Here is a 26,322-nt window from a genome sequence, read left to right on the forward strand (position 1 = left end):
AGAAGCTTGTTGTGACTAGTGCCGAACCTGTTTTTGCTAGCTGATCTGCTATCTCATTATGCTCTATATTCGTATCACCGGGAAGACATATCAGAGTTATTTGATGCCAATGACCAAGCAATTATAATTCCTCTCCACACTGTGAAACTAGTTTGGATGAAATGGAATTAGAATTTAAGGTATTGATAGCTGCTTGACTGTCAAAAACGGGAGTTACTCTTGCACCAATTTCTTTGCTGCGTTTTAGTGACTTGCAAGCCTCCCAGATTGCTAATAGTTCTGCCTGGAATACGCTGGCATAATCAGTAAGTCGAATTGTTCACAGTTCACCGAAGAGCCGTCAGTGAAGATTTCAATGGCGAATCTATCAATCGCCAGTTAGCTGCTCACAAGCGTACTAACAGTCAAGAAATTTAAATATTTACTCCGGCAGCCAAGCGGCAATAAGAGTTCTCAGATCAGTGACGGTGCATTCGAAATTGGTCAAGGAATGCCTGACCTCACTTTCGACTGCGTCCGAGTTTTTTCATATAAGCCTTATCTGGGTTCCTGGTCCTATGAGGCGGATGGATGAGCTGGCCAGACAAGAGCCATGTGAGGGGATTACCCCGCGAAGGGAGAGAATTGGGATCCCCCTGACGACATGCGGTCTGCTCCTAGAAAGATGGGCTTCGCGCCAACTCAGCGCGCGCTGGACAAGTACACAAACTTGTAAGGTCGCGAAATCCTTCCAGCTTTAAATGTTGATGGTATATAAAAGGAAATGCTAAGGACTTCGCTTTTTTAACGCCTTGAGCTTACAGGTAGCTTACTAAAATTAAATTTTTTATCGATTTATGGATATAACCTTTTAAAGGGGCTCCTAGAATAGGACGAGGTGCCCAAGCGAAGGTTTTAAAAAAGGAATAAGGAAGTCCAACGGAGGGTTAATGGCAAATAAGTGTGAAATGCGAAATTTTCCGCTCTAGTGAAATTTTAATTTTACGAGCTCCGGGTAATCTCTTCGTTGAACGCCAGTGCACCACGGCTAACTTAACTTCTGTTCGTTATAAAAATTATGAAACGTATTAACCATCACATTTCTTAAGCTCGCCGTGGCATTTTAATTTAAGTTTGTTTACTTGTTTAATGAAAACTCGAAAAGTACTTGGAATGGGATTTTGTATATAAGTACACGTGTATGCGTGTGTGTAATACTTTCATGCAACAAGAAAAATTCACACCACTCACCTGTCGGACTTGGCGTTAGCGACATCATGTCGAAATGTATGTTGCGCGGCTCAAATGAATAGTCCTTCAGGAATGTCAGCTTGGCACCGCGCGTCTTGGCCAGCCCCTGTACGGCTGTGTTAATGGCGCGTAAATATTCACGTTTGCCAAAATTTGTGTGCGGTGCAATTAGGCCAATATTTAATTGGTCCTTATTAGCGGATAAAGTTTTAGTGTTGCCATTTGTCAGCCGTAATGCCGACGCGCATGGGCATGAATACATTAAAATGGAGGCCAGCACAATGACGACGGCAATACCAAAGTGGAAATGTAAGCGAGCGAACAATGTGCGCCATGTCAAAGTTGGCCAAGATTTGGGCAAAAAAGATGCTGCGCTGATTGTTGGTAGTTGGCGTGGGCGTTGGCGTGGGTGTGGGTGGTTAAGTGACGACAATGGTGGTGGCGAGGTTGGCAGCAGCGGTGGCTGATGCTGAAGTTGCTCCTGATAATTGGCAAGGCAACGGCTTTGAACACTTTCTTGTTGTTTTTGTTGCTGCTGGTGTTGTTGTTGTTGTTGCTGCTGCTGTTCCACAATCACTTGCTTGCTATGTTTTAGCTGAATATCTTGAGTAGTTGTTGTTTTAAAAATCGGCGGCGTACAGGGTGGCATTTTGTGCGTCAGCTGACCTGGGGCGAGGCAATGTTGGTGGTGGTATTGGTGCTGGTGTTCTTTGAAGGTGGGTGTTAAATTGCTGCCTATGCTGCAGTAGCGCCTGCTTCCGTTGTTGACACTGCTGCTGTTGCTGCTGCTTTTGTAGCTGCTTTTGTAGCTGCTTTTGTAGCTGCTTTTGTTGCTGCTTTTGCTTTTGCTGTTGCTGTTGCTGATGTTGACATTACCACTGCAGCTGCTATTGCTGTTGAGGCATATTAATGGCGCTACCAGTTGTGTGGTGTTACTGTTATGTACTCGTGTTGTTGTTGTTGTTGTTGCAGCTTTGCATATTTTTGCCTTGATTTTTGTGTTCGCGCATGTTGTCAATGCTCGGCTGCCTGTTGGCGTTTGACGTTTGGTTTTAACGTTTTTTCGTCGCTTGTTTGCTTTTTGGCTAAAAACTAATGCCTTCATTTTGCGGATCATATGACTACTTCCGCTGGCGCGTTGTCAATCAGCGTCAACTTCCGCTCTTTACACAAACTCCTTCTATCCCTCACTCTTCTGCTTACGCAGAGTGAGTTTGCTCGGAGGCGTAATACTGCACAGTTTGCTGTTTACTTTCTCTGTTCACTTTTTCAAACGATTTTTTTTCTACTGATAATATTTGTGTTTTTCTTGTTCTTGTCGCTGGCTGTTTTGAAGCTTTTTTGCTGTGTATCTAAAGTCTGCTTATCGTCTTACTTTGACATTTTTTCCTTTTTGCTCGCGCACTTTGATTTTTTCCTTTCAAAGCTTGCTTCCTGCCCTCAATAACTTCTATTACCTCCTCTCTTTCTCTCCAAATTCCACTTGCTGCATCTCAATTTTTGTATTTTTTAATACTGTTTTTTAATGGATGGATTGGGTTAATCTAGCAAATTATCCTTATATCTTTGCTTTGAGCACTTCTGCCTCGGAAACAGTCTACTTGGTTTATTTTCTGCTTTGCTTTTTGTTTTTGTTTTTGTGACTTAATTTTTTTATCGCCTCTCTAACTGTTTTACTTCGTAGTCAGCGCTTTAATTTGTTTACTCGCCTGGATTTTTTATTCAGCCTGAAACGCAATCACTTCATTTTGATTCCTCTTCCTCACTGACATCCTGCCTCCCGCATTCCTTTGCGCTTTCTCTGCCACCTTCGCCTCTGCTCGTCGCTTCCAATTGCAGCAGCTGCTGCTGCTCGTTTTTATGCCTCTTCCATTGATGACATTTGTTGTTTTTACTGTTGGTAGCATCGCATAATCGAGTATACGATTTCTTTTGCGCTTCTCTAATTTTTCTATTCTTGCTATGTGAGGCACTTCCGTTAGTTTTTGCTTTTTCTATGCGGTTACTGTGCGTTCGTCGGTTTTTATCGCCTTGTTCGTTTGTTCGTTGGTGTCGTTGTTGTTGTTGTGGTTGTTGCTGTTTTTAATGGTGGGTTCCAGTTACTGTTTTAATGTTCATTATTATTGATGCCATCGTCGCTATCACTGAGCATTATTTTGCCATACTCTCATACTTGGCGTTGTGTTGGTATGCAAGAGTATTTACTTCTCTGCTGCTGCATTGGGTGGGGCTGTAAAGAAACCAAAGCAAGAATCGTAAATGGCAAATATGAGAAACACGTGTACACATTCATATCGATGGTTTTCGAGAAAAGTGACACAACTCAAAATTAACTCAAATTAGGAGTTTTGCCGTTAAAAGCAAAAATCAACTACAGAGTTTATATATTTTTATCTGGAAAAGCGTCATAAGCGAATCTTGAAGCAATTCTGAGAGATGGCGTTAGGGTCGTTTTATCAGGTGATCGAATTGGCGCGTCACTTATCTAGAAAACTGACCCAACTCAGCATTTTGTATATTTGAATTATGTCACTTTTCTCGAAAACCATCGATATAAAGTTCTGTGTCTCTAATACTTTTTTTATATCTTTTCGTATGCGAGTATAGGGTGGACCATCTAAAGAGTAAATAAAGAAATAATCGGCGCGTACACTTCTGTTAGGTGTTTGGCCGAGCTGCTCCTTCAACTTGTGGCGTACGTTTTGATGTTATTCCACAAACGGAGAAACCTACAGTTTCAAGCCGGCTCCGAACGGCAGATATTTTTTATGAGGAGCTTTTTCATGACAGAAATACACTCAGGGCTTGCTATTGCCCACCGAGGAGCGACCGCTGTTAGAAAAACGTTTTCCATCATTTTGCGAAGTTTCAACCTTACGCACTTATTAAGGGGGAACGCCACTGTGGGGGGTTAAAAAATAGTCGATTTTTGGGAATTTTTTTCGTAAGTAGGAATGATTATTCGACGATCGGACAAAAGGCAATTTATTATATATGTATTAAACTATGTTGATGTAAATTTTTATTAAAAAATGTTGAAAATTGGCAAATTTATGTAAATAAACGTAACGAGTTAAAAAAAAATGGCGTCATCTGGTGGCAGCGCTACAGCAATGAATAATCATCCGAAATCAAAAAACAAAAACTTTTATTAATCTACACAATAGTGGCTATCGTTGTACGTTGCCATTTTTTGTTGTTTTTTTTTTGTTTGTTTTTTTTTTACAAAATGGTGGTGATTTGAATTTCAATGTGTGTTTTCCACCGTATCAAAAAAAGTCCTTTCGAGAAAAACGCGTTTGAAATAAAGCATCGTATCGTAAGCGCTATGGGGCCGAACCCACGGGCGTTCAATTCGGGAATAAAGCGAATTTCGCTTTAAAATTTTTACCACATTTTCTTGAGTAGGTATACTAACAATTTAGGCAAAAAAAAAATATTTTTTTTGAATTTTGACAGTGGCGTTTCTCCTTAATGGTAGTCACGTACAAACCTATTCGGCTACGGCCCCTAAGATTTGAAACTTGAACTATTGACGGTTTTAATTTGTCAACTAAAGCTGCAATTAGTGGTGCTCTAACGCTGCAATTCCTTATGCCGTTCCTTAGCCATAACCGTAACCATAGCAATCAGCTGTTCTGATCAACATATCGGCCTCACTGTAAACGATTATACAGTGAGTCAAAAAAGTATTGGCACACTCGAGAAATCAAACTTCCCAGTGCTATAACTTTTCTACTAATGAAAGTATAAAAAAATTGAAAACGGTATTTTCTGAATAGATTTATTTATTACGTATCTGAACAAAAACAAAAATAATTTCGACTCACTTTTACAAGCTCAACCTTGAAAGGTAAAATAAGGCCCAAATTCACATCAAAAAAGTATTAGTACAGGTAGCGTAATCAGCTTGCGCCATTGCAGCTGTAATGCACTAATACTTTGTGGATCCTCCTTTGGATTGAATAACAGTCTGCAAACGTCTCTCCATACTATTTATCAGATTTTAAGTTTCGGATGGTGTTATTTTACTCTATTCAGCAATTATTGCCTCTTTTAGAGAATTCTTTGATGTATGTGGTGAGTTCGTATCTTCCGTTCCAGAAGACGCCCCACATGCTCAATAGGATTTAAGTCTGGCGATTCGGGGGGTGTTTTAAGATGTTGGCAATGGTACATCAACCACTCCTGCACAAGATAAGACGAATGTTTTGTCCCATTATCTTGTTGAAATTGCCCAGTTGTCCCATTCGACACTTGAACTTAACTTTTATTTAAGAATGTCGCGATACACATGCTTATCCATTGTGTCATCTATGAACACAAGCTTTCCGACATCAGATGCCGCGAAACACCCCCAAACCATCACATTGTCCTCCACTGTGTTTACCTGTTTTGAGCAGGTTGTTTTTTGAAGCTCTTTATTTGGCTTTCGCCGAATCTTTTGTGCTTCATCTGACCCAAATAAATTGAATTTTGATTCATCACTAAATGTGGTGGTGTTCCAAAAAGCGTCGGGCTTATTTAAATGCTCTTTAGCAATTCTTTTTCCTATGTAATTCGAAATGAGAGGTTTTGCGTCGAGGAACCCGGCCATGATACCCAGCCTTACTATATATAGGGTATTCCGAACAGTTTGGGGCTGAAATTGATTTCAAATGAATTTTGCAGGACCCCGCACAATTTAACAGCCGAAGGTTTTGGATTTTGTGCCACCGTGGACACCACAATTCGCTCCGGCCGTTCGGTTAATTTTTTTGGGCGGCCAGATCTGCTCTCCGGAGCTATTTTGCCAGTATTGCAATAATGCATACCGATGTTTCGAACGGTAGACCATGATTTATTGACAAGTTAAACAATTTCGCGATAGGATTTTTTTTTCTAAATACAGTTTTATCATTAATTGATGCAGTTCTAGGGAAATTTCAGTACCACGGCTCATTTTGGTCCATGCCCGTTGAAATCGCATCAAAAGTGAATGCGACCGTATGTAATTTCTAAAACGTACGTAAGTAAAAAGCAAGAGTGAAAATAACAGGAGTTTACCGTTACGACGCCAAAAGCATAAGCTAACATAGAAAATGTGCCAATACCTTTTTGATGTGAATTTGTGCCTTATTTTACCTTTCAAGGTGGAGCTTGTAAACCTATGTCGATATTAATTTTTTTTTGTTCAGATAGCCTTCAGAAAATGGCGTTTTCAATTTGTTTATACTTTCATTAGAAGAAAAGTTATAGCACTGAGAACTTTGATTTTTCGAGTCACTGTAAGTGCCGCACCATAACGCCATACCCATAACCATCGCCGCATGTATAGTAGCTATTGCTTTTTTCCCCGCCGTTACCGTAAGCAGCTGTGAAATGCTTTACATTTGTTTTAATGTTTGCGATAAAAATTTGAATACTGAATAAATAAATAAATTAAAAATAGATAAAAAAAATGAACGACGAAAAATTAATGGACTTAGTGGAAAATTATCCGCGTTTTTATGACGAAATGCAAATGTTGTCATTAATTTTACTTCAATATCAGGTATTTATGGCTACAACACCACTAATCGAAAAGTGCTGTATCTTGCGACATCTGCGATTTTCAAAATGAGTCGATTTACAAAATTGTGCAAGAATTACCAGCACATCAACTCATCATCTTTCTCAGTAGTTGAATATTTCACGCACAACTTTGACGTGCTGAAATTTACGCTCATCGCATCGGCTACTACAAGTCCAGCCGTGGTAGTCATTTGAATGAAATACTGCTCCATCACTTTTCTTCTTGAACTGTCTATCCATTGCTGGATGTTGGCGGCCACATTTACTGGGGGCTACATTGGGGCAAGACTGCAATATAATTTGAAAGCGCTTCTCTTTCGTGGGAAGTATGAATGAGTTCTTCAATCGTCCTCAGTTAGATCCATTCGTGACCATTTGTGAGCCATGACATTTATTTTCGAAGAGAAGTCTTTGTGATCCTGCAGGCATGGAAAATGTTTAAGGAACGTAGGAGCAAGGGAGATATTAACATTTTCTCCGATAGGCTCTGACAACGCCATGGTGCAGATTCAAACTAGTCAACTCCTGTAAAGAGAAGATCAAATCTCAGGTAACAGGTGTGCAGGTAACGTTTCTCTGATCTGGATTCCAGGACATAGGAACATAGAGGGAAGTGAAATTGCTGATGAGCTTGCCAGGGAGGGGACTGGATTGGTTTCAGAGACCTCCTACCCGGTCATCGGCATCCCCCTGACTGTTGTTAAAAGGGAATCGCACAACTTATTTGTCAGGAAAGCGCCGAAAATATGGAGTTTTATTTCTTCGTGTGCTATTTCGAAAACCCTTGGGCCCAGTACAATGGAAAGGGGAGTCATAAAGCCCTGGGGACTCCACGTTATTAAAAATCCCAACTCGTAGCTGTGTTCAGCAGTCATTTGCACGATCGGCACCCACGCAAAAAAACCTAAGTTTACCATTTAACCCTCATTGCAGAAGCTGTGGAAACCTTTCAGAGAAGGAGACTGTTGAGCTCTTTCTCTGTAAATGTCAGGGTTTGGCAGCCAGACAATTAATGCTACTGGGTGTTCCTTTCTTTGACAACTTGGAGCAGTGCACATACCTAAATCCGATCAACCTTCTTGGTTACATCAACAGCTCTGGCTGACTGTAGATATCTGTCTGTTGGAGGTCTTATAATGGTATCAATACGACGCTTTAGTACTACCTGCTTCATCTACCTACTTAATATTTCGTGTTTTCTTACAACTTCGTGATTTATGATATGCTCAGTCCAGGGAATCTCAGGGTAAATTGCGATAGCATCACATCTCGAAAGCTTCGAATTTGTTAATTGCTAAGACTTCCAGAAGAGTAAAGAACACACACTACTAACGAAATGTCTTGCTTTATATAAATCTATATTTATTCTGATAGCCAAGCAGCCATTAAGTCTCTTGGTGGGGTTGTCACTAATTCCATCATTGTTCTCAATGCCGGGCATCACTTAACGAGATGACCATTTGATATGGCTGTCGGGACATAGCAACATACCAGAGATTTGTAAGGTAAACATAGTAGCTAAGGCACTACCACTCGCCGCCCTCTCGATCAGGAGATTGTAGGTATACCCCTTTCAACCTACAGACTGCGTGGCACAAGTAGCATTGCCACTTCAGCGAACACGCAATGGGTTGATAGTCTGATGCGTAGCGCTACAAAAAGAATTTGGCCACAATGGGATGACAATCGCTACCTAATCGGTCAAGGAAAAGCGTCTCTTGGTTAGTTGCTTTGATCACAGACCATCGCCTTCTAGCTCGACATGCTTAACGATTGAATGTACCTCATTTTGACTATTGCAGAAGCTGCAAGAATGAGGATGAGAAAGAGTCTGTCAGACATCTTCTTTGTCACTGTCTCGCGTGTAATGCTATTAGGTTTAGATGTTTTGGCTCATCGTGATTGAATGATACTGATGATCTTAGGGAAATAAGTGTCAGTCAGATCCATGAGTTCGCACTTAAAAAAACATGGTTTAACGAGGAGTAGCAGGTAAGCTGCTACTGTGGTATCACAATGGATCGGCAACGGTCTAACGGAGTTTGTTCAAAGACCGACTGCCACTTCCACCTACCTACTTCTGTTAGTAAGAACTCTGGCGTATTTAAAAGGAAGCGTTTCTCGATTCGGTACCTAATTCCTTTAAAAGTTATTTCAAGTTACGTTAAACGTTAGTTGGCCCACCCTTTTTATATTTTTTGCGTATTCGAGCAGGAAACTCTGACTGCGCATCTGTGCGGAAACGGATGCTGCAATGTGGCGCTCTTGAACATGAAAATGAGAAATATTTTCTTAATTATTATAGCTGGTGTATGAGTGGAGTTGCAGTTGCTGGTGTTTGAGTGCGGTTCACAATCGCTCAAATCCTGTCAGAAAGTTTGTTTCCGTAATAAATTATTTCAAATTCCCGCTTTTTAAAACTCCCCAGCACTTCATACGCGGATAGAGTGAAAATGAGGCGACGCAGGAACGCGTATGCGCGAGAGGTGAGCGCGCGGTGCACGAGGAAATCTCTCGAATGAGTAGCTAGGAAATATGTACATGCATGAATGCATTCAAGCGTAATACAAACATACTCCCATACATAATTACAAATCCCTACATTCACTGCGGGGAAAATCCAGGCTAGTTTGGACACAGGTGAGATGTGGGTATTTAATAGAATAAAATCATACAACAATATTTATATTAGTTTCGTATTTGGTTTTAGTATTTGGCTGCAAATTAGTGGAAGTGCAGGCTGCAGGAAGTGAAAACTTCTTTAGAATCGTTGGGAGTGATTTGAGACTCGATGAAACGAAAAAGCGACACTACGAAGCGTTATATGTTGATATACGTATATGTGTGTGGCTGCGTACTGCTGAGCCACGCTAGTATAGTGAGTATTGTAGTATGCATACTACACTGCCTATTACTTTCTTTGGTGTTTAGTTCAAGCGTCATACGTATGTATGTTTGTATGTATGCTAGTACGTATGTGTGCGCGCCTGCGTATTACGGAGCCACGGTGAGCGAGAAGGCATTATGTATACCTATACTACACTACCTAATACTTGCTTAGACCAAGCGTCCTACGAATGTTTGTGTGTATGTCAGTACGTCTGTGTAATATACGCGTTACGACGCTCATAATATCAACCGCGGGTGCTGTATCGCGTCCGTATTTTTATATTCGTAAATATTTTCATTTTTAAATATTTACCGCAATTATTGCCGAAAAATAATGCAGAAAAGTGTCGTGAATATCGACAGAAAACAAAAACAAAAAGAAAATAAAACTAAAAACCAGATTGAGCAATGGAAAAACAGTTTTAATTGTGGCAATTTATATTTCACCGAATCAATCAACAAATATCGTCACGGAATTCAATTAAATTAAGTCCTTCTTCATTGGTGTGGTTTATTTCTTTATGGGCAACTGCAATCTTTGCGATTTCAGTGTTGACGGAGTTTATTTTAAGGTCGCGCTCAATGTCGCTTCTGCAGTACCATGGTGCTTTGACAATGCACCTAAGGACCTTATTTTAGAAGTGTTGGATTTGGTTTTTCGTACTTTGACTGGCGCACCCCCATAGCTGCGCACCATAACTCCATACTGGCCTCAGTATCTGCTTGTAAATTAACAGCTTGTATTCTATCGTGAGAGCTGATCTGCTACCCATGAGCCATTGCATGTTTTTGAGTTTGATGTCCAATTCTTGCCTCTTTTTCTTGATCATCTATGTATAGTGGTATATGTTTTATTTTAGTGTTTGTGAAAACTACGTGTACAGATTTTGTTTGGTTAAGTTTAATTTTCCATGTATTAGTAAACTGGCAGGTCTTATTTAACGTGGTTTGTAATGTGGCTGTCGATTCGTTTTCAGTTTCACCAACTGTAATCAAGGCGGTGTCATCTGCAAACGTTGCTGTGACGTAATTAGGATCAGACGGTAGGTCATGTGTAAGGATAAGGTACAGCAGAGGCCCAAGAACGCTGCCTTGAGGTACTCCTGCATTTATTTGTCGAAGACTTGAATAAGCATCATCTTGCTTGACTCGAAAATAGTGATCTGATATTTAGGAAGTATTAATTCTAGTTTAAAGATCAACCTGTGTGACAAACTTTATCGAATACCTTTGCCACATCGAGGAATACGCCAGAACAAATACCAAAAAAAAATAACACTAACAATAACGAATACATACACATATTTAACGAATGCACTGAACCTTACAAGTCAGAATGGGAATTTATATATACCGACGACTCCAAATCAGATACACACACCACGTTTGCAGTCACAAGTGACCAGAATACCACCATAAAAGTTGGCGCTTTGCCACTGTACTGCTCTATATACACAACAGAGGCAGCGGCACTGCATGAAGCGGTTTCCTTCGTCTCGAGATCAGATAAAAAATGTAAAATTTGCACAGCAGTAAATCGGCAATAGAGGAACTGGAACTGTTAACGTATATAACAACGAAAGATATGCGTAAGCATGCGGCAAAATACTTCGCTGCAAAACATAACACAGAGTGGAGAAACTACCAACACCATTACAAAGAACATAACCCTATTGTTTTGAAGCCTAACTACCCACCAAATTGTTTATGCAGAGATTTAAGAACGTTTACTCGCCTTAGAATAGGCCACACTTTCAAAAAACACATTGCCACCTTTTAAATGGTTCCGGCAGTCCGAACTGCTCACAGTGTAACTCAAGCTCCCTAACTGTTATTCACATCCTAGATGAATGTGATGGCTTGGACCAATTCAGACAAATTTTATTCGGAAATGTTCAACCATTCAACCTTCTTAAAGCTACGAAAAAGCCTATGAAAACATCAGTGCCATTAACAAATTTCTTAAACTATGTAATATTACAGACATTTAGATAAGGCCTTAGCAGCCAGTGCTTATTATCTCAGTGTATCAACTATTTATAGTTGGTTCTCTTGTAAATAAAATAAAATTAAAAAAAACCAATTGGTGTTGGACGTAGTAAGTTTGTATGGGCGATCGGCAAACTGCGGTTGATCCATAAATACGAAACTCACAGGCGAAGGATCCGATGATAAGTCTGTGTGAGTATCCGTTGTAACTATGCATATTTCTATGAAGTCTTCTAGTGATACCGATATCAATTAGGTCAGGAACTTTTCTTGGATCCGTCTAATCGTAGCAAGCATACATTACACCCCATATTTGTTGCTTCAATTTGTCGATGAAGTGTAGGTATTTTCAAAATTTTTTCAACCTGCCACACAGTTTACGCCGGTTCATTTGTAACCATCTGCTTTAATTGCGTTTCGAGAAATTTCCGTTTTTTTTCGTTTTCTACTTCCTGCTGCTGTTCAAAAACTTTGTCATTTTGTTGCTTTTGATCTTCCTGTTGTCATGAATGCGGTTTCCTTATTTCTGAGTTGTTGGCATTTTTGAATTTCTGCTCTTTTTTGCGCTGTAGAGTTTGCACTAACAGCTTTCCGTGTTGTTGTTGCTGTTATTCTAGTTTCAATACATCTCGTGCGGCAAACTTTATCTATTCAAACGCCTGTTGGACGAGCTTTTGTTTATGCGATTTGGTTGTACACCCTTTTGCTGGCTTGAAGCATTCGATCGCGTTGTACTGTACCTACGATACAAAAGTAACAACAATAACAATGTGCGTAATGCTAATGTGACAACGCTGGCGCAACGACATGACGATGACAACCACGAAAATGGCGATGACACTGCAACTCAAATAAGGAGAAGAAAAAGCAACGAAGAACAGCAACATGACGTTGCCTCAAGCTGACGCCAGCAACATTTCCACTTTACGCGCGCTACTACTTTTGCCACCGCTGTTGCTGTTGTTGTTGGCTTCTTACTACAGCTGTGCCATGACAAATTGTATGCTAGAGTTTTGTTTTTTTTTTTTTTTTGATTATTTCTAAGTACTTAATAAGTTTCTGCATTGAAGAGATAACAACAAAAAAGAAGAAATTGCTCCTACAACACCACTTGCTCTAAATTCAACTTAGAGGACTTTCCATGAGGCGCTGTTGGACTGGCGGCTCCACTTGTTATCCGCTGCTCGTGCTCCTCAACGTCTCCTCTGTACTTTGTGTGCTTTGTTAAGTTCAGTTTACAGTTGACAGTTTCTAGTTTCTTTCGAGTTGTTGACAGCACCAGCCAGTGTAGAAGTGGAAGGAGGGAAAAATATGCCATTCGACCACTGACACGCTTTTAAGAGTACCCGTGGAAAATAGTAGAAATTTCATATGTACACGCTTAGTATGTAACCGTTTATTAAGCAGCGAAGAAATATTGCAATGAAAGAAATTTAAATACCAGAATTTTTTTTAGATATGAATTCACTATAAAAATATAAATATTACAATACATAAAATAAAAAAAATAAATAATTGGCGCGTACACTTCTGGGAGGTGTTTGGCTGAGCTCCTCCTCCTATTTGTGGCGTGCGTCTTGATGTTTTCCACAAATGAAGGGAGCTACAGTTTTACGCCGATTCCAAACGGCAGATGGTTTTTTTTGAGAAGCTTTTTCAAGGCAGAAATCCGAGCTTTGCCGTTGTCTACCGAGGAACGGCCGCAAATAGAAAAAAACTGTTTCTACCAATTAGTGTTACGAGCACTGAATTTCGAACCTGTGCACCACCGCATAGTAGTCACACACTAACCCATTAACCTACGGCGCTGATAACCTAAATAACCCAAAAGCTACAATAGACGATTCTAGATACATCTTCTTCTTATTCCTTATAACGGCTGCCGTCGTATCTGAATGGGTTGGTACGTCACTAGTATTCGGTGGGTAGGTTCGAATCTTCGTCCATAAGACATCGAAATTATAGAAAAAAAATATTACTGTTTTTGTATTATTTTTCAAATCAGTCTACCCATAAGATAATACAATTCTAAGATCTTTCGTAAAATATACTCTTACTTTATACAGATTAATGTGTGATGACTTGAATAAAAGATAAAATCGCTAAAAAATTTCTTGAAATTTAAGAAAACCTAAATAAAAGGCTAAGATAGGTACGTAGGTCGGTCTGGTGGCTGCCAATATGACATACTTGGACCTGTTGTAGATCCATTGTGATACCACTGGAACTTCTCCATACACAATGGCTTCGTTTCTAAACCGTAAAGCAGTTAGCCTGCTACAAGTGGCTATGGGCATGAATATCAATGGGTTGTACCTTTTCTGGCAATTTGATCTGCTATAAAGTTTTCTGTTATATTTCTATGATCCGGCACCCAATTTAGGTTTACATTGAAATGTTGGCATAAGCTGTTTAGGAGTTTATAACATTCTACGACTGTTTTTTCACGAGTGCATTTTGAATTTTAATAAAAAGCTAAAGGCGAAACAGTTTTTCTCTGATCGAGAAAAAACCAAATAGCAATGCTTTGTTGTTAAGTACAGGGTCCGGCGCTCTAAGTGTAACCAACTTCAGACCGATCGTGCAGCTGATGCACGGACATCAGCTGTCTATTAGTTAGTCAGAGAGTAAACGCGAAAAAATATATATTTGGCTGCAAAATCACAAACAACGATTGTTTGTGAGCTCGAGCACCTTAAAGTAAATAGGGTTTTTGTTTATCGCACCATCACTCGTTACAATGACACTGGTAGATTCACGAAACGTCATGGAGGTCAACATCCAAAACTGCAACGTCACTTGAAATGGTTCAAAAAGTGATGAAGCGACTTGAGCGAAACCCTCGACGAAGTGCCAATCAAATGCGAGGGAACTGAAAATATCTGAGCGTAGCATCCGTCGCATCCGCCGCATACTGAAAAATTATCTCAAAGTCCAGTCTTACAAGATCCAAAAGGCACATGATCTCACAGCAAAGCAGCAACAAGTCAGACTTGGGAGAGCGAAGGAGTTGCTTCGCTTGGCCGAAAGCGGTCAATTTCCGAACATTGTGTTTTCTGATTGAGCAATTCGTAAACTCCCAAAACAATAGAGTTTATTTGATCAACCGTTCATACGAGAATTTCAGTCATCGATTGGCCACCAGGAGGCAGCACCCGCCACAGGTAATGGTTTGGGCCGCTGTAACCGCAGATAGGCGCTCTCCAATCATTTTCATCGAACCTGGCGTCAAGGTAAATACGAAATATTATCGGAAAAGTAACCGATTGAAGCCGTGGGCAGACAAACATTTCGGTGGCAGACCACGGACGTTCCTAAAGGACTTGGCACCGTCTCACAGAGCTCGAGTGAACCAGGAATGGCTAAAAAATAACGTTCCCAACTTCAGAACGTCCAAACAATGGCTCTCAAATTCGCTAGACGCGAATCCGATGGATTATTCTTTGTGGGCCGTTTTGGAGCGCATGGTCTGAATTAAAAGGTCCATAAGTCTCGGGGCGCTGAAAAAAGCCATTGTCAGTGAATGGACCAAAATACTTGGAAGTCACATTCGGGCCAGTTGTGATTCGTTTCTGGACCGTCTCAAGGCCATAGTCAGTCAAAAGGTGGTCATATCGAGCAAAAGTAAATTGATTCTTAATTTTGTATTATTTTCACACATTTTTTACTTTGAATTGAATAAAAGCAATTTAAAATTGATGGCCTTTTTAATTGGTTACACTTCGAGTGCCAGATCCTGCACTTAGATGATTCAGTTCTTATAACGTAAGCGAAACAACGAGGGATACAGTGACAGACTGTCAATAAGAGAAATTTGTTAACCATATACGAGGCTAAGTTCCGGTAATTTGTCAATAAACGATATCAACATTCCCCCCACGCTTAGAGACACTCTCGGTATGCTTCCGAGGTTGACCTGTTCTGCGGCACGTTGGAATACCGTTTTACGCCAACGTAAGACTTAAACACTTTTGATTATCCTGGGCCATACGCGAGAATGTCTACCTTCAGGTGCAATTTGAACATACTTGTATTCGTCTTTAACTCATCAGAGGTAGAATTAAAAACCCACGCGAATCGATTTACACTAATTTTCATAACCACCAGCTAAAAGAAAAGTTCCTTAAAACATAAATAAAACGTGGTATCGACTTCGAACTTCATTTAAGTCTAAAGCAAGGCCTCTTCTGTCCAGACATATGAACGAAGAAGTATTGCAAGATCCTGAGTTCTTAATTGCTACCCAAATGTATGCCTGTAACTGGCAAAGGAAAGTTGGATTTGGCCGTTGAGAATTGTGCAGATACGGGTTAATCATGCAGAGGTCCATAAGCAATACAATTCGGGGGACTCCTCTACAGTTTTCTATAGTAATGTGAAATATGAAAAAAGGAATAATATTGCCTTGGATGATACAAGTCTTTAAGGGGACAGATTCCTGTAAAATATCGAATAAAAATTTTTTTTTTTCATAAAATGTTAATATAATCCTTTAAGAATATATCAAACAATTTTTAGAACGTAAATTCAAGTATTTTTTATACAGGGTGGGCCATATAGCGTTTGCTTTTTGAACTACCTTTTTTTTGAGAACGGTAACACAAATGACATGTCAAATGTGTTCATAATTTACTTAAAGGTTTGACATTTACGGGACAATGGGACGCTATACGCTTGAACAAAATTGGGAAATATTGAAACCCTATTTCCAAAGTGGTGAGTCTTTTTCCTCTTTTCTGATGAAGCTCATTTTCACATCGGTGGCCACGACAATAAGCAAAATTGTCGGATTTGGGGTTCAGAAAATCCAGACGTTACTGTAGAGAAGCAAATGCATCCACAACGGGTCACTGTTTGGTACGGAAAAGTTATTGACCGATCTCCCTGAAATTTTGCACACAACTTTTTTATGATAGTACTTTCTATGTGAATTTACAATTAGAAAATTTTTCGAAAAAATGAGCAAAAATAGTGGGAAAATTCGGCCCAAAATTAATTTTTTCTTTTGAAGCATTTTATTCCGCGAATTTTTTTTTGCCATTTTTTTAATTCATATAGAAATTATAACAATAATAAACAAAAAAATGTTTGGTTTTTTGTATTCAGGTCACTGACGTCGATGCTAAAATGGCCGCCGATTGAGAAGCGCCGCTGCGACCTTTTTTGAAGAATTGAGTGTACATCCGCCATTTTCTTCTTCTTCTTAATTGGCGCGATAACCGCTTACGCGATTTTGGCCGAGCTTAACAAAGCGCGCCAGTCGTTTGTTTCTCGTGCTAACCGGCGCCAATTGGACACACCAAGTGAAGCCAAGTCCTTCTCCACCTGATCTTTCCAACGCAGAGGAGGCCTTCCTCTTCCTCTGCTACCAAAAGCTGGTACCGCATCGAATACTTTCAAAGCCGGAGCGTTTGTATCCATTCGGACGACATGACCCAGCCAACGAAGCCGCTGGGTCCTTTATTCGCTGCGCTATGTCTATGTCGCCGTAAAGCTCATACAGCTCATCGTTCCATCGTCTGCGATATTCGCCGTTGCCAACGTGCAAAGGTCCAAAAATCTTACGCAGAATCTTTCTCTCGAGCACTCCAAGCGTCGCTTCATCGGATGTTGTCATCGTCCACGCTTCTGCGCCATACGTTAGGACGGGCATGATGAGAGTCTTGTAGAGTGTTAGTTTTGTTCATCGAGATAGGACTTTACTGCTCAGTTGCCTACTTAGTCCAAAGTAGCACTTGTTGACAAGAGAGATTCTACGTTGGATTTCAAGGCACACATTGTTATCGGTGTTAATGCTGGTTCCTAAATAAACGAAGTCTTTTATAACCTCGAAATTATAACTGTCAACAGTGACGTGGGTGCCGATACGCGAATGCGCCGACTGTTTGCTTGAAGACAGGAGGTACTTCGTTTTGTCCTCGTTCACCACCAAACCCATTCGCTTTGCCTCTTTATCCAGTTTGGAGAAGGCAGAACTAACAGCGCGGTTGTTAAGGCCGATGATATCAATATCCGCCATTTTAAATGATTAAAATAAAAAAAAAAATGTGTATTATTTTAATGTATAAATAAACTGTATGCCAATTTTACTTCTTCATTTTAAATAATTTTATTGAAAATCAGGGAAAATATGGCCGTTTACAGGTATCTGTCCCCATAAATTGAATTTTCTCTCACTAAAATATTTTCAATTATTTTTTTTGTTCTCGCTGCGCGGAACCTCTAAGCAGTTTCCTACACTGTTTTATGTATAATCTGGCCCTGAAGCTACGAAAACTAATAATTGGCGTCTAGCGCAATGTTGTGTATTTTAAGTACAACGGCAAATCTGCTCTGAGATAAAACAGGAACGCAACATTTATTAAATGCCGCCTGCACCAGTGAGTGACACTCAGAAACAAATACAGGAACTCAACTGAATGCAGGCTGCAAACGTTCGCCCCAGTAGAAATATACTCGAAGGTATGCCAACCACTGCGTGTCGAGGGCAAATGCTATTTAAATAGATTTTTTCCATCATTCAAAGTTTTTATAGCTGCACTGGACAACCGAATAATAGCCACGTACGCACCTGGCTGCTGTCCACAAAACTCTTACATACTTTAATTATTAAAATTGGTTGGATGGGCGAATAAATACTAAAACGGAAGCACCTTACACATTTGCTCTTACGTGGAAAACATTTCCAATTAGCGAAATTCTCATATCTTACCCTGCAATTGCTTTTCCCGGCAATTATAAGCATTCACATTTACTCTGCCGCAGTTTAATTAAAACAACATACACATTTCCGTTATTTAACAACAAAAACAGTTTGCCTCATTTACAGATGTCTATCGGAAAGCATAAAAATATTTATTTACTAGTGTTGGTGACAGCCATAAAAAGGAATTGTGCCAAGAAGCGTAGGGAATTTTTCGCAACAAAGCTAAAACAAAAATCCAGCGGCCAACGTCGTTGTTGTATGGTGAAAAATATAACTTTTACTGGTTGCAATTACTTTCTTTTTGATGTGTTTTATGACTTCATGTTTCTATAAAAAAACTTGGTACGTTTACCAAATGACCCTCATATGAGTTAATGGTATACCATAAGTTACTGTCTGACTTTTTTAAACTCGCAAGGAAGCATTCTTCTTTGTGCCAAGTTTTTTCGAATGGTCATAGTTTTTAATGATTTTATCGAACTATTTATTATAGGGCTTTGCGATTCGCCAATCGTTAACAAATCGTTAACGAATAGATGAAGCAACTGGTATAAATAAATCTATGTTCATAGCGCTGGAAAAGAGCTTCCTAAATTTACATTTGTTTGGAAGAACTTAATGCGGATGGCATTGGGCTAGTTCTAGTTTACAATCGACTTGATTATCTAGAAGCAAAATGCAATGATGCGGCAATGAGAGTACTTGGCTCAGCAGTGCAGGCCTAGAGCTGGAAGGAAAACGCGGAATACGTAGCTTTTCATTGTGATCGCTCCGCACGAAAAAGGGCAATGGTAATGCTTGTACGGGTTAGGCTAAGGCCTTACAACGGGACATGTGTACCACAAAAAACAGGCTCCGGCACTCGAAGTGTAACGGGCATCAGTTGTCTGTTAGTTGTCTAAATGACAGTCCAGAGTATTGTTTACAAGAGCGCGGAAACATTTCGCCGAGAGTAAACGCGAAAAATGAAAATCAGTAATGGATTTCAAACGCATTATATAATATTTGGCTGGAAGATTAGAATAAATAAATATTTTTCTCTTTTTTGCCAAATGTTGTTGAAGACAGCTCGAGCCGGCTAGTGTGTGGCTGTCATTGGGGGAGTCCGACTTCGAAGTCCGTTTCGGACTTGGAATGTCGAATTAAAGAAAAAGTTTTTTGTAGTGACAATCCCTCCTCAAGGGCCTCAGTCACCAGTCGAGTGCGTTTCTGTCACAAAAAAATATTATCGTACAAGCATAAAAGCCTGGTAAAGTTTGCTTTTACTGCGCGGAGATTCTTGATGTGGTGCGTTGATATATTGGAGCATAATAAGTTGATACATATGTATTTTAAGGATACATATTTTTTGTATAAGCATAAAGCTTGGAAAAACTTGCTCGTACTGGGCTTGGCAGAGAAATATGATGCGAGGTATTTGTATATTATATAGTAAAGTTGTTGCATATTTGAAAGAGAAGGATTTGTTTTTTTTTCGTGGACTTTTACGTTCTTTTTATAAAGACTTTGTCTGAAATTTTCGTCGAATAATTTTCTAGAATTTTTTACTTCTCTAAAATTGCCATTTTATTTAAACTTTCCAAAAAATGATCTAAGCGACACCTCATTGGGAGAGCTAATGGGCTAAAGTGTTCTACAAAATTATTCCCCGTGAAATTTTACCTTATGCAGCGAAACTACATATTTCGCTCCATTTTGAGCTTTAACCCTTTTTCCCACTTATTCTAAAAAAACTTGGGTAAAAAGTGCAAACTTAATGAGGCCATGAACCGAATTTTCCTGAGAATGCAAAAATAATTGGAGGTTTTACTTGATGGGTATTGGTGTGTCATTCTGAGTTGAAATCACAGACATTAACTCTGAAATTGTTTTTTTATGATATACCCTATGACCAGAAAGTACCGGGAATGTTTAAATAAAACAAAGCAAAGTTAAATTTCACACAAATGTGCCAACGTCTAACCCAGTCCTCCATGCACCCCTGGTAGGCCGACGAAGAGATGGCCTTCAGCTCTTTCGTCGCATTCTCTTTGATCTCCTCTATCGACTGGTGTCTCCTTAGACGAAGTGGTAACTTCCACTTGGGAAACAAAACAATGTCGCACGGGGCCATATCAGGTGAATACAGTGCTTGCTCGATGGTGTTTGGTTAAATAATCCAGCACAGTTTGGGCTCGGTGCGATGGCGCTTTATCATTATGCAAAATCCAAGTATTGTTTGCCCACATTTCCGGCTGGCCAGGTGGACACTAATGGAAATATGTGCAGGGTTTATTTAAGGATGAATCTACCTCGAGTGGAACATTAGAAAGATATATTGACGGGACAAGGAACAACAAAAGAAAAAGGTGTTAAAATTCTGCAAAAAATAAAAAAATCCATAGGACCGGAAGAAATTCCAGCTTAATTATATAAACTTGTAGGTGAAGAAAATATGAGTTATGGTTCAAAATTTAAAAAAAAATTTACGATTATAGTATATATCCAAAGAATTGGCTGCAGTCGACCGTTGCCTAAAAGCCAGAGCTAACAAATGCCATTATTAACGACTCATTAGTTTAATGAGTCATGACTGAAATATTTCGTAAGATCCTTCAGCGTATAATTGCAATGTGAACAATCAATGGGTCGTATTCAATTTGGATTTAAAGAAGCTATGGGAACGAACGAAGCGTTGTTCAGTCTTCAAGTCTCAGTACAAAACTGTAAGAACGTCCAGAAAAATATTTTTATATACTTCATTGACTATGAAAAGGATTTTGATAAGTTATTGCACACAAAACTATTCGACATTTGAAGACAAATGGGCATTAATGAAAAAGAAATAAGGCGAATTCCCAAGTTGTACTTGGCCCAACTGCGAACATACCTGTAAGACTGCTATCTAATGTGGCGAGTGATGTTGCAATCAAGAGGGAAGTTCGCACGGATGCGCCTTATCACCAATGCTCTTCAATTTATACTCGGAATATATATTTGAAGAAGCTACCAAAGCTTCAGTCGACTCAGGAATAAAAGTCAACGATAAATAAATAATATCTGAATAAATATTAAAAATAAATAAATAATGGCTGACAAAATTAATGACTACTGCTTTAAAGAAGTCAGCGAAAAAAGTTTGCAATACGGCCCAAAAAACCAAATTCAAACATTTATGTACGGCGGCCGCCGTAGCCGAATGAGTTCGTGCGTGATTACCATTCGGAATTCACAGAGCGAACGTTGGTTTTAAGTTTAGACCAAAACGTTTTGTTGTATGGTGTGGAAGCACAGACACTAAAGGTTACGAGTGTGAATAAACTAGAGGCGTTTGAGATGTGGTGCTATCGGCCAAGCGAATCCACTCCTTCGCTCTCTCAAGTCTGTTTTTTTACTGCTTTGGCTTGACTTTGAAATCATTTTTCTGCATGCGGTGAATGCTACGCTTAGATATTTTCAGTTCTTTCACCATTTGATTTGCACTTCACCGGGGATTTCGTTCAAGTCGTTTCTTCACGTTTTGAACCATTTCACGTGACTTTGCAGTCTTTTGATGACCCCTCCATGACGTTTCGCGATTTTCGGCTGTATTACGAACGCCTTTGATGCTTTCTCTTACTGCTGAGGTATTTTCAATTAATCGGGCGTCAGTAGTTTTTAATTTATTTCATAGGCTGAACTAAACGACTTAAATTTTGTGATTCAGTTGTTTTTGTTCCAATTTCTGCTGAATGATTTTCACAGTCAAAGACGAAACTTTGCGAAAAGTAGTTTCCAAGATCCATAATTTTTGTTGGGTACTTTAAATCGCACATTTAGTAAATCGTCCACTTAAAATCTGTCAAAAGCGACGCCATTCAGCTCCGACGGCTGACAAAATAAATCTGACTGTTACAACAAACTCCCACTCGAACGACCGTGTGATACACAGCATTGCAACCAACACAATGCACATTTGGTGGTGACAGGCGACTGGCGCTTTAGCGACATTTTTTCTTCACCTTCGCACTCTGATCCATTCTATAAAAAGCGAGGAACATTTAAACCTTCAATTGTTTGCATCGCCATAAAGTAGTTATTGCCATTTATATCACAGCGATTTTGCTGACAGCTTCGCCCCATTCAAGCGATACACTTTATCTGCGAGAATGCATGTGTGTGTGCATGCACTCTTGCCCACTTTTACCTATAATCCCAATGCGGCTCACCCACTTCTTTATTTTGACGCTTAAGTTCATCCTAAGTCGTCGCTTGAAGGCTAGCAAACACGAAATTATCTTCAATTGCCGCTAGCTGGCTGATATTTCATACCGCCATAGATGTGTGTACATCAATAAAAATGCTTATAGGTGCGAGGGTGGTTTGGAAAATCCGTGCAAAAATACAAACTACTTAATTGTTTGGAGTAAACTTGTTTTTTATTTTTTCGGCATAGCCTCCTTTTTATCTTAACCACTTCGTCCAACGCTGTTCTAGTTTGTTGATCTGCTTCTCTTCTTGACTGGCGAAATAGCCGCTTACGCGATTTTGGCTGAGTTTAACAAAGCGCGTCCTTCGTTTCTTTCTCGTGCTAACCGACGCCAGTTGAACACTCCCTCCAGCGTGTTAGGAAGTGAAAATTTGTCCGCGGTTGGGTATGCCTGAATGTGATGGCTTTCAGCCAGCCAGGTCATCTTAACCCAATCTAAGGTATGCCTGACGTAAGTGGCGACTAAAATCGAAATAGGAAGCTGTGCGGAAGCTCAACTGTTAGTTGTCTGCGAGTATGCCATCTCATCGTAGACTTAAACGTGGTATCGAGAAGAAAAGAAGCCCTAAGTGTTTGCTCCGACCTATTCTTAGGATGATCCTTCAGGCAATTTTGTGGTGGCTTTGGTTTAGTACCTAAATGCGGGAAGAGAGAGCCCTTTTGATTTAATATGGAGTTTGTCCTTGCAATGGCTAGTTTGCCCATATCACACTACCAATTCGTCCCATAAATCCTTGTGCTCTTGACCAACGTATTAACTTAATCCGCTGTGCTTTTGAATATCGTAGGATTAAGCCGTCGCCGGCAGGTATCCACATTCAACACATTGGGCACCAAGTGAAGCGAAGTCCTACTCTAGCTGATCTATGCAACGCAGAGGAGGCCATCCGCTTCCTCTGCTATCACCAGCTGGTACCGCATCGAATACTTTCAGAGCCAGACCGTTTGTACCCATCCGAATGACATGATTTAGCCAACGTATCCGGTGGATCTCTAGTCGCTACGCTCGTAAAGCTCTTACAGCTCATTGTTCCATTGCCAACGATACTCGCCATCACCAACGTACAAAGGTCCAAGAATCTTCCGCAGAATCTTTCTCTCAAACACTTCAAGGGATGTCTCATCGGTTGTTGTCATCGCCCACGCTTCTGCACCATATGTTAGGACGGGCATGATGAGAGTCTTGTAGAGTATTAGTTTTAAAGACCGATCTGGCTAAAACTTGGTGTGTGTTCTTTCAAGAGATTATTTTTCGCTCCGCTCGGGAGTATAAGGTCTCGACAAGAGTATTCCATCGTACACGGTTCTGGGCTGCTGTTTTGTACCGTCCCATGTGATGTCGGCATCTGCTGGCTCGCGCAACATCGACCTTCTCCAAGTATTCTTTGGGGCCGAACGCGAGTTCTGCTACCTTGCGCGTTCCAGTCCACTGCCATTCCCGTGGAGCTATCTGGTGGTTTTTTAAGCGTGTGATGGACTTTTTTTTGGGACAGACTAGCAAGACCAGCAAACTCAGAGAACATTAAGTCCATTGTACTGCACTCGGGTTTCCTTTTTAATTTTTTTTTTTAATCTACTCGACCTCCGAAGAAATCTGAGTAGATCTTGTGGTGCCAAGAAGCCAAGGTGTTCGCTTCTTAACACATCTGTGCCAAAGACCTCGAACCTGATACGAGCGAATGCCGGGCAGACGCACGAAAAGTGGTCCACCGTCTCATCCTCCTCTACACATGCTGGACAGAGTGCATTGTCTGAGACGCCTACCTTTTTCATGCGCTTCGCCCATAGAAAGGGGTCCGTCATCAGTTCAATCAGCTAACTACAGTCCCTTCTGCTCAATAACAGGAGGAACTGCAACAGTCGGTCGGACATGACATGTAACATCAGCTTTGTCCATCTGCAGCCTCTCTCAGCCTTCCACGCTCACTTGCGGGTTAAAGTAACCCGTTTGCTAACCATGGCTTTGATGGCCGCAGAACGGGCTCCAGACCAAAGAAGTTGCCTCATATCCCATCCTAGCTAAAGAGTCAGAGATCTCGTTACGCATGATGCTCACGTACTCCGGAACCCATGTTAGCATCAGAATATTATGTCTACCATGAAGGGCTGTCTAAGACCATGCGCACCTCTTTGCTGTCGTTGCAGACACATACGGATATGCCTCTCTATCTGTTTTCCACAACAAAGTTCACCGCGTCTTGAACAGCATACACCTCCGCGTGATGGATACATCGTCACTTTCGGCGTTTGATTTGCCAAAAGAGATGACCAAAGATGCTACCAACTAAACATAACTTCTGCTAACATCCGGCTAATTTGGGTCCCAGCACACAGAGGTATAATTAGGAACGAAGTAGCGGACGCATTGGCAAAAATGGCTATGAAATCGACCCCTTCCTTGCACTGAGACCACACACCTTCGAGTTGAAGCTTATGAGTGAAGAGCTAAGACTAAGGGAGGTTGGCTCGCACCAAATTATAGGGCTACGCAAGGCGAAAACCTTACTGAGGGTACTATCCAACGAGTTTTAGAAAACTCATAACCCTTCCTAAGAAGAGATGCTACTAATTAAACATTACTTCGATAGGCGCTTGTAGTGCCATCTCTCTGGCTTTGTACGCACCTTTCAAACGACCCTCGTATTTTACAGCATTTCAAAGCATTGTTGCTGTTGTTGTGCTAATTTTTCTTACTCTTTACCTTGCTGCTGCTGCTGCTATTGGAGTTGTTGTTGTTGGCATTGCCATTGGCTACAATAGACACCTTCGATGTGCGCATTAGAGCATGCAACATTGTCTGACTGGCTGATAGCTGGTCGCTGGTCGCTAGTTCCTGGTCTTTGGCCGCCTATCTTCACGTGCCTTGTATTGGGCTCTGTATGGTGGTGCTGGTGGTGGTGGTGATTCGGGTTGTCATTGAGCTGCTAGCTACGTACATACTTGCACATAAAAAATATAAAATCTGCTATGGTCGTTTTTTATTGTTGCCGTTGTTTGCGGCTACCCTTAATGATAACGGTGTTGCTGATGTTGGCAATGGCGTTGCTAACGTTTCAAATGCTTTCACACTCACATTCACTTTCTCCTATGCCATCAACCCGCCGCGTTTGCCTTCAATGCCTTCAATGGCTTTATTGCCACACAGTTCTAACAATAAATATTGACCTTTTTTGCAACGTTTCTATTGCTACTCAGCGTGAAGGTTGCTGCAGCATCGGCTGTGTCGATATCGCGCGCTGTGGTTTGAAGTGCTGCATGAAGAATTCTGGTTAGATATCTGGTACTCGTCGCTGTTTTATTAAATGTATATGAATATATGTATGAATGTGTGTGTGTGCGACTTGGTGCACGTTCGTGCTGCTTTCGACTGGCTGTCAGATGCCATATGGAAATTGAATTTAAAATTTAAATTGTTTTAGTATTTATTGGTCTTGTTAGCACTTTTATACATTAAAATCAGTTTCAAATATTTCCTGCTTACGTAAATTCTGCTTCTTTGCTTTCGGTTTGCTAGCCCATTCAATAGGGATCTCCACCCATAGAGAGAAAATATATTTTTTGCCTCGCACAATCAATAGCTAATCTCGAGTATTTCCTATGCTCGTTTGGCGTATTTGCCTTTCATTTGTTATACGCACTCGTAAATTTCCACTCAGCGCCATTCGAATTTGCTACGCCAATTTTTTTTTCGCTCTCCTGCATTTGATGATTTTTCTATAGCAAATAG

The 26,322-nt window shown here is 40.4% G+C and overlaps 2 protein-coding genes across 2 annotated transcripts in view; both read right to left on the minus strand.

Moving 5' to 3' along the window:
* The window catches only part of LOC128856584 (J domain-containing protein DDB_G0295729-like), a 68,649-nt gene that overhangs the window by 4,021 nt on the left and 38,306 nt on the right, over nucleotides 1-26,322 (minus strand). Inside the window, exon 2 of the mRNA XM_054091893.1 lies at nucleotides 1,231-3,460. Coding sequence (XP_053947868.1) covers nucleotides 1,231-2,347 — 1,117 coding nt within the window. The 5' untranslated portion in view covers nucleotides 2,348-3,460. The remainder of the gene's footprint in view (nucleotides 1-1,230; nucleotides 3,461-26,322) is intronic.
* On the minus strand, nucleotides 2,974-25,389 carry LOC128856585 (uncharacterized protein DDB_G0285917-like). Its single transcript, XM_054091894.1, has 3 exons — nucleotides 25,297-25,389; nucleotides 3,404-3,460; nucleotides 2,974-3,306 (listed from the first exon to the last, which is right to left on the minus strand). Exons 1-3 carry the CDS (start codon nucleotides 25,387-25,389, stop codon nucleotides 2,974-2,976), a joined length of 483 nt encoding a protein of 160 aa, XP_053947869.1.

This window comes from Anastrepha ludens, chromosome 3 (assembly GCF_028408465.1).
Source record: "Anastrepha ludens isolate Willacy chromosome 3, idAnaLude1.1, whole genome shotgun sequence".
NCBI classification, from domain to species: domain Eukaryota; kingdom Metazoa; phylum Arthropoda; class Insecta; order Diptera; family Tephritidae; genus Anastrepha; species Anastrepha ludens.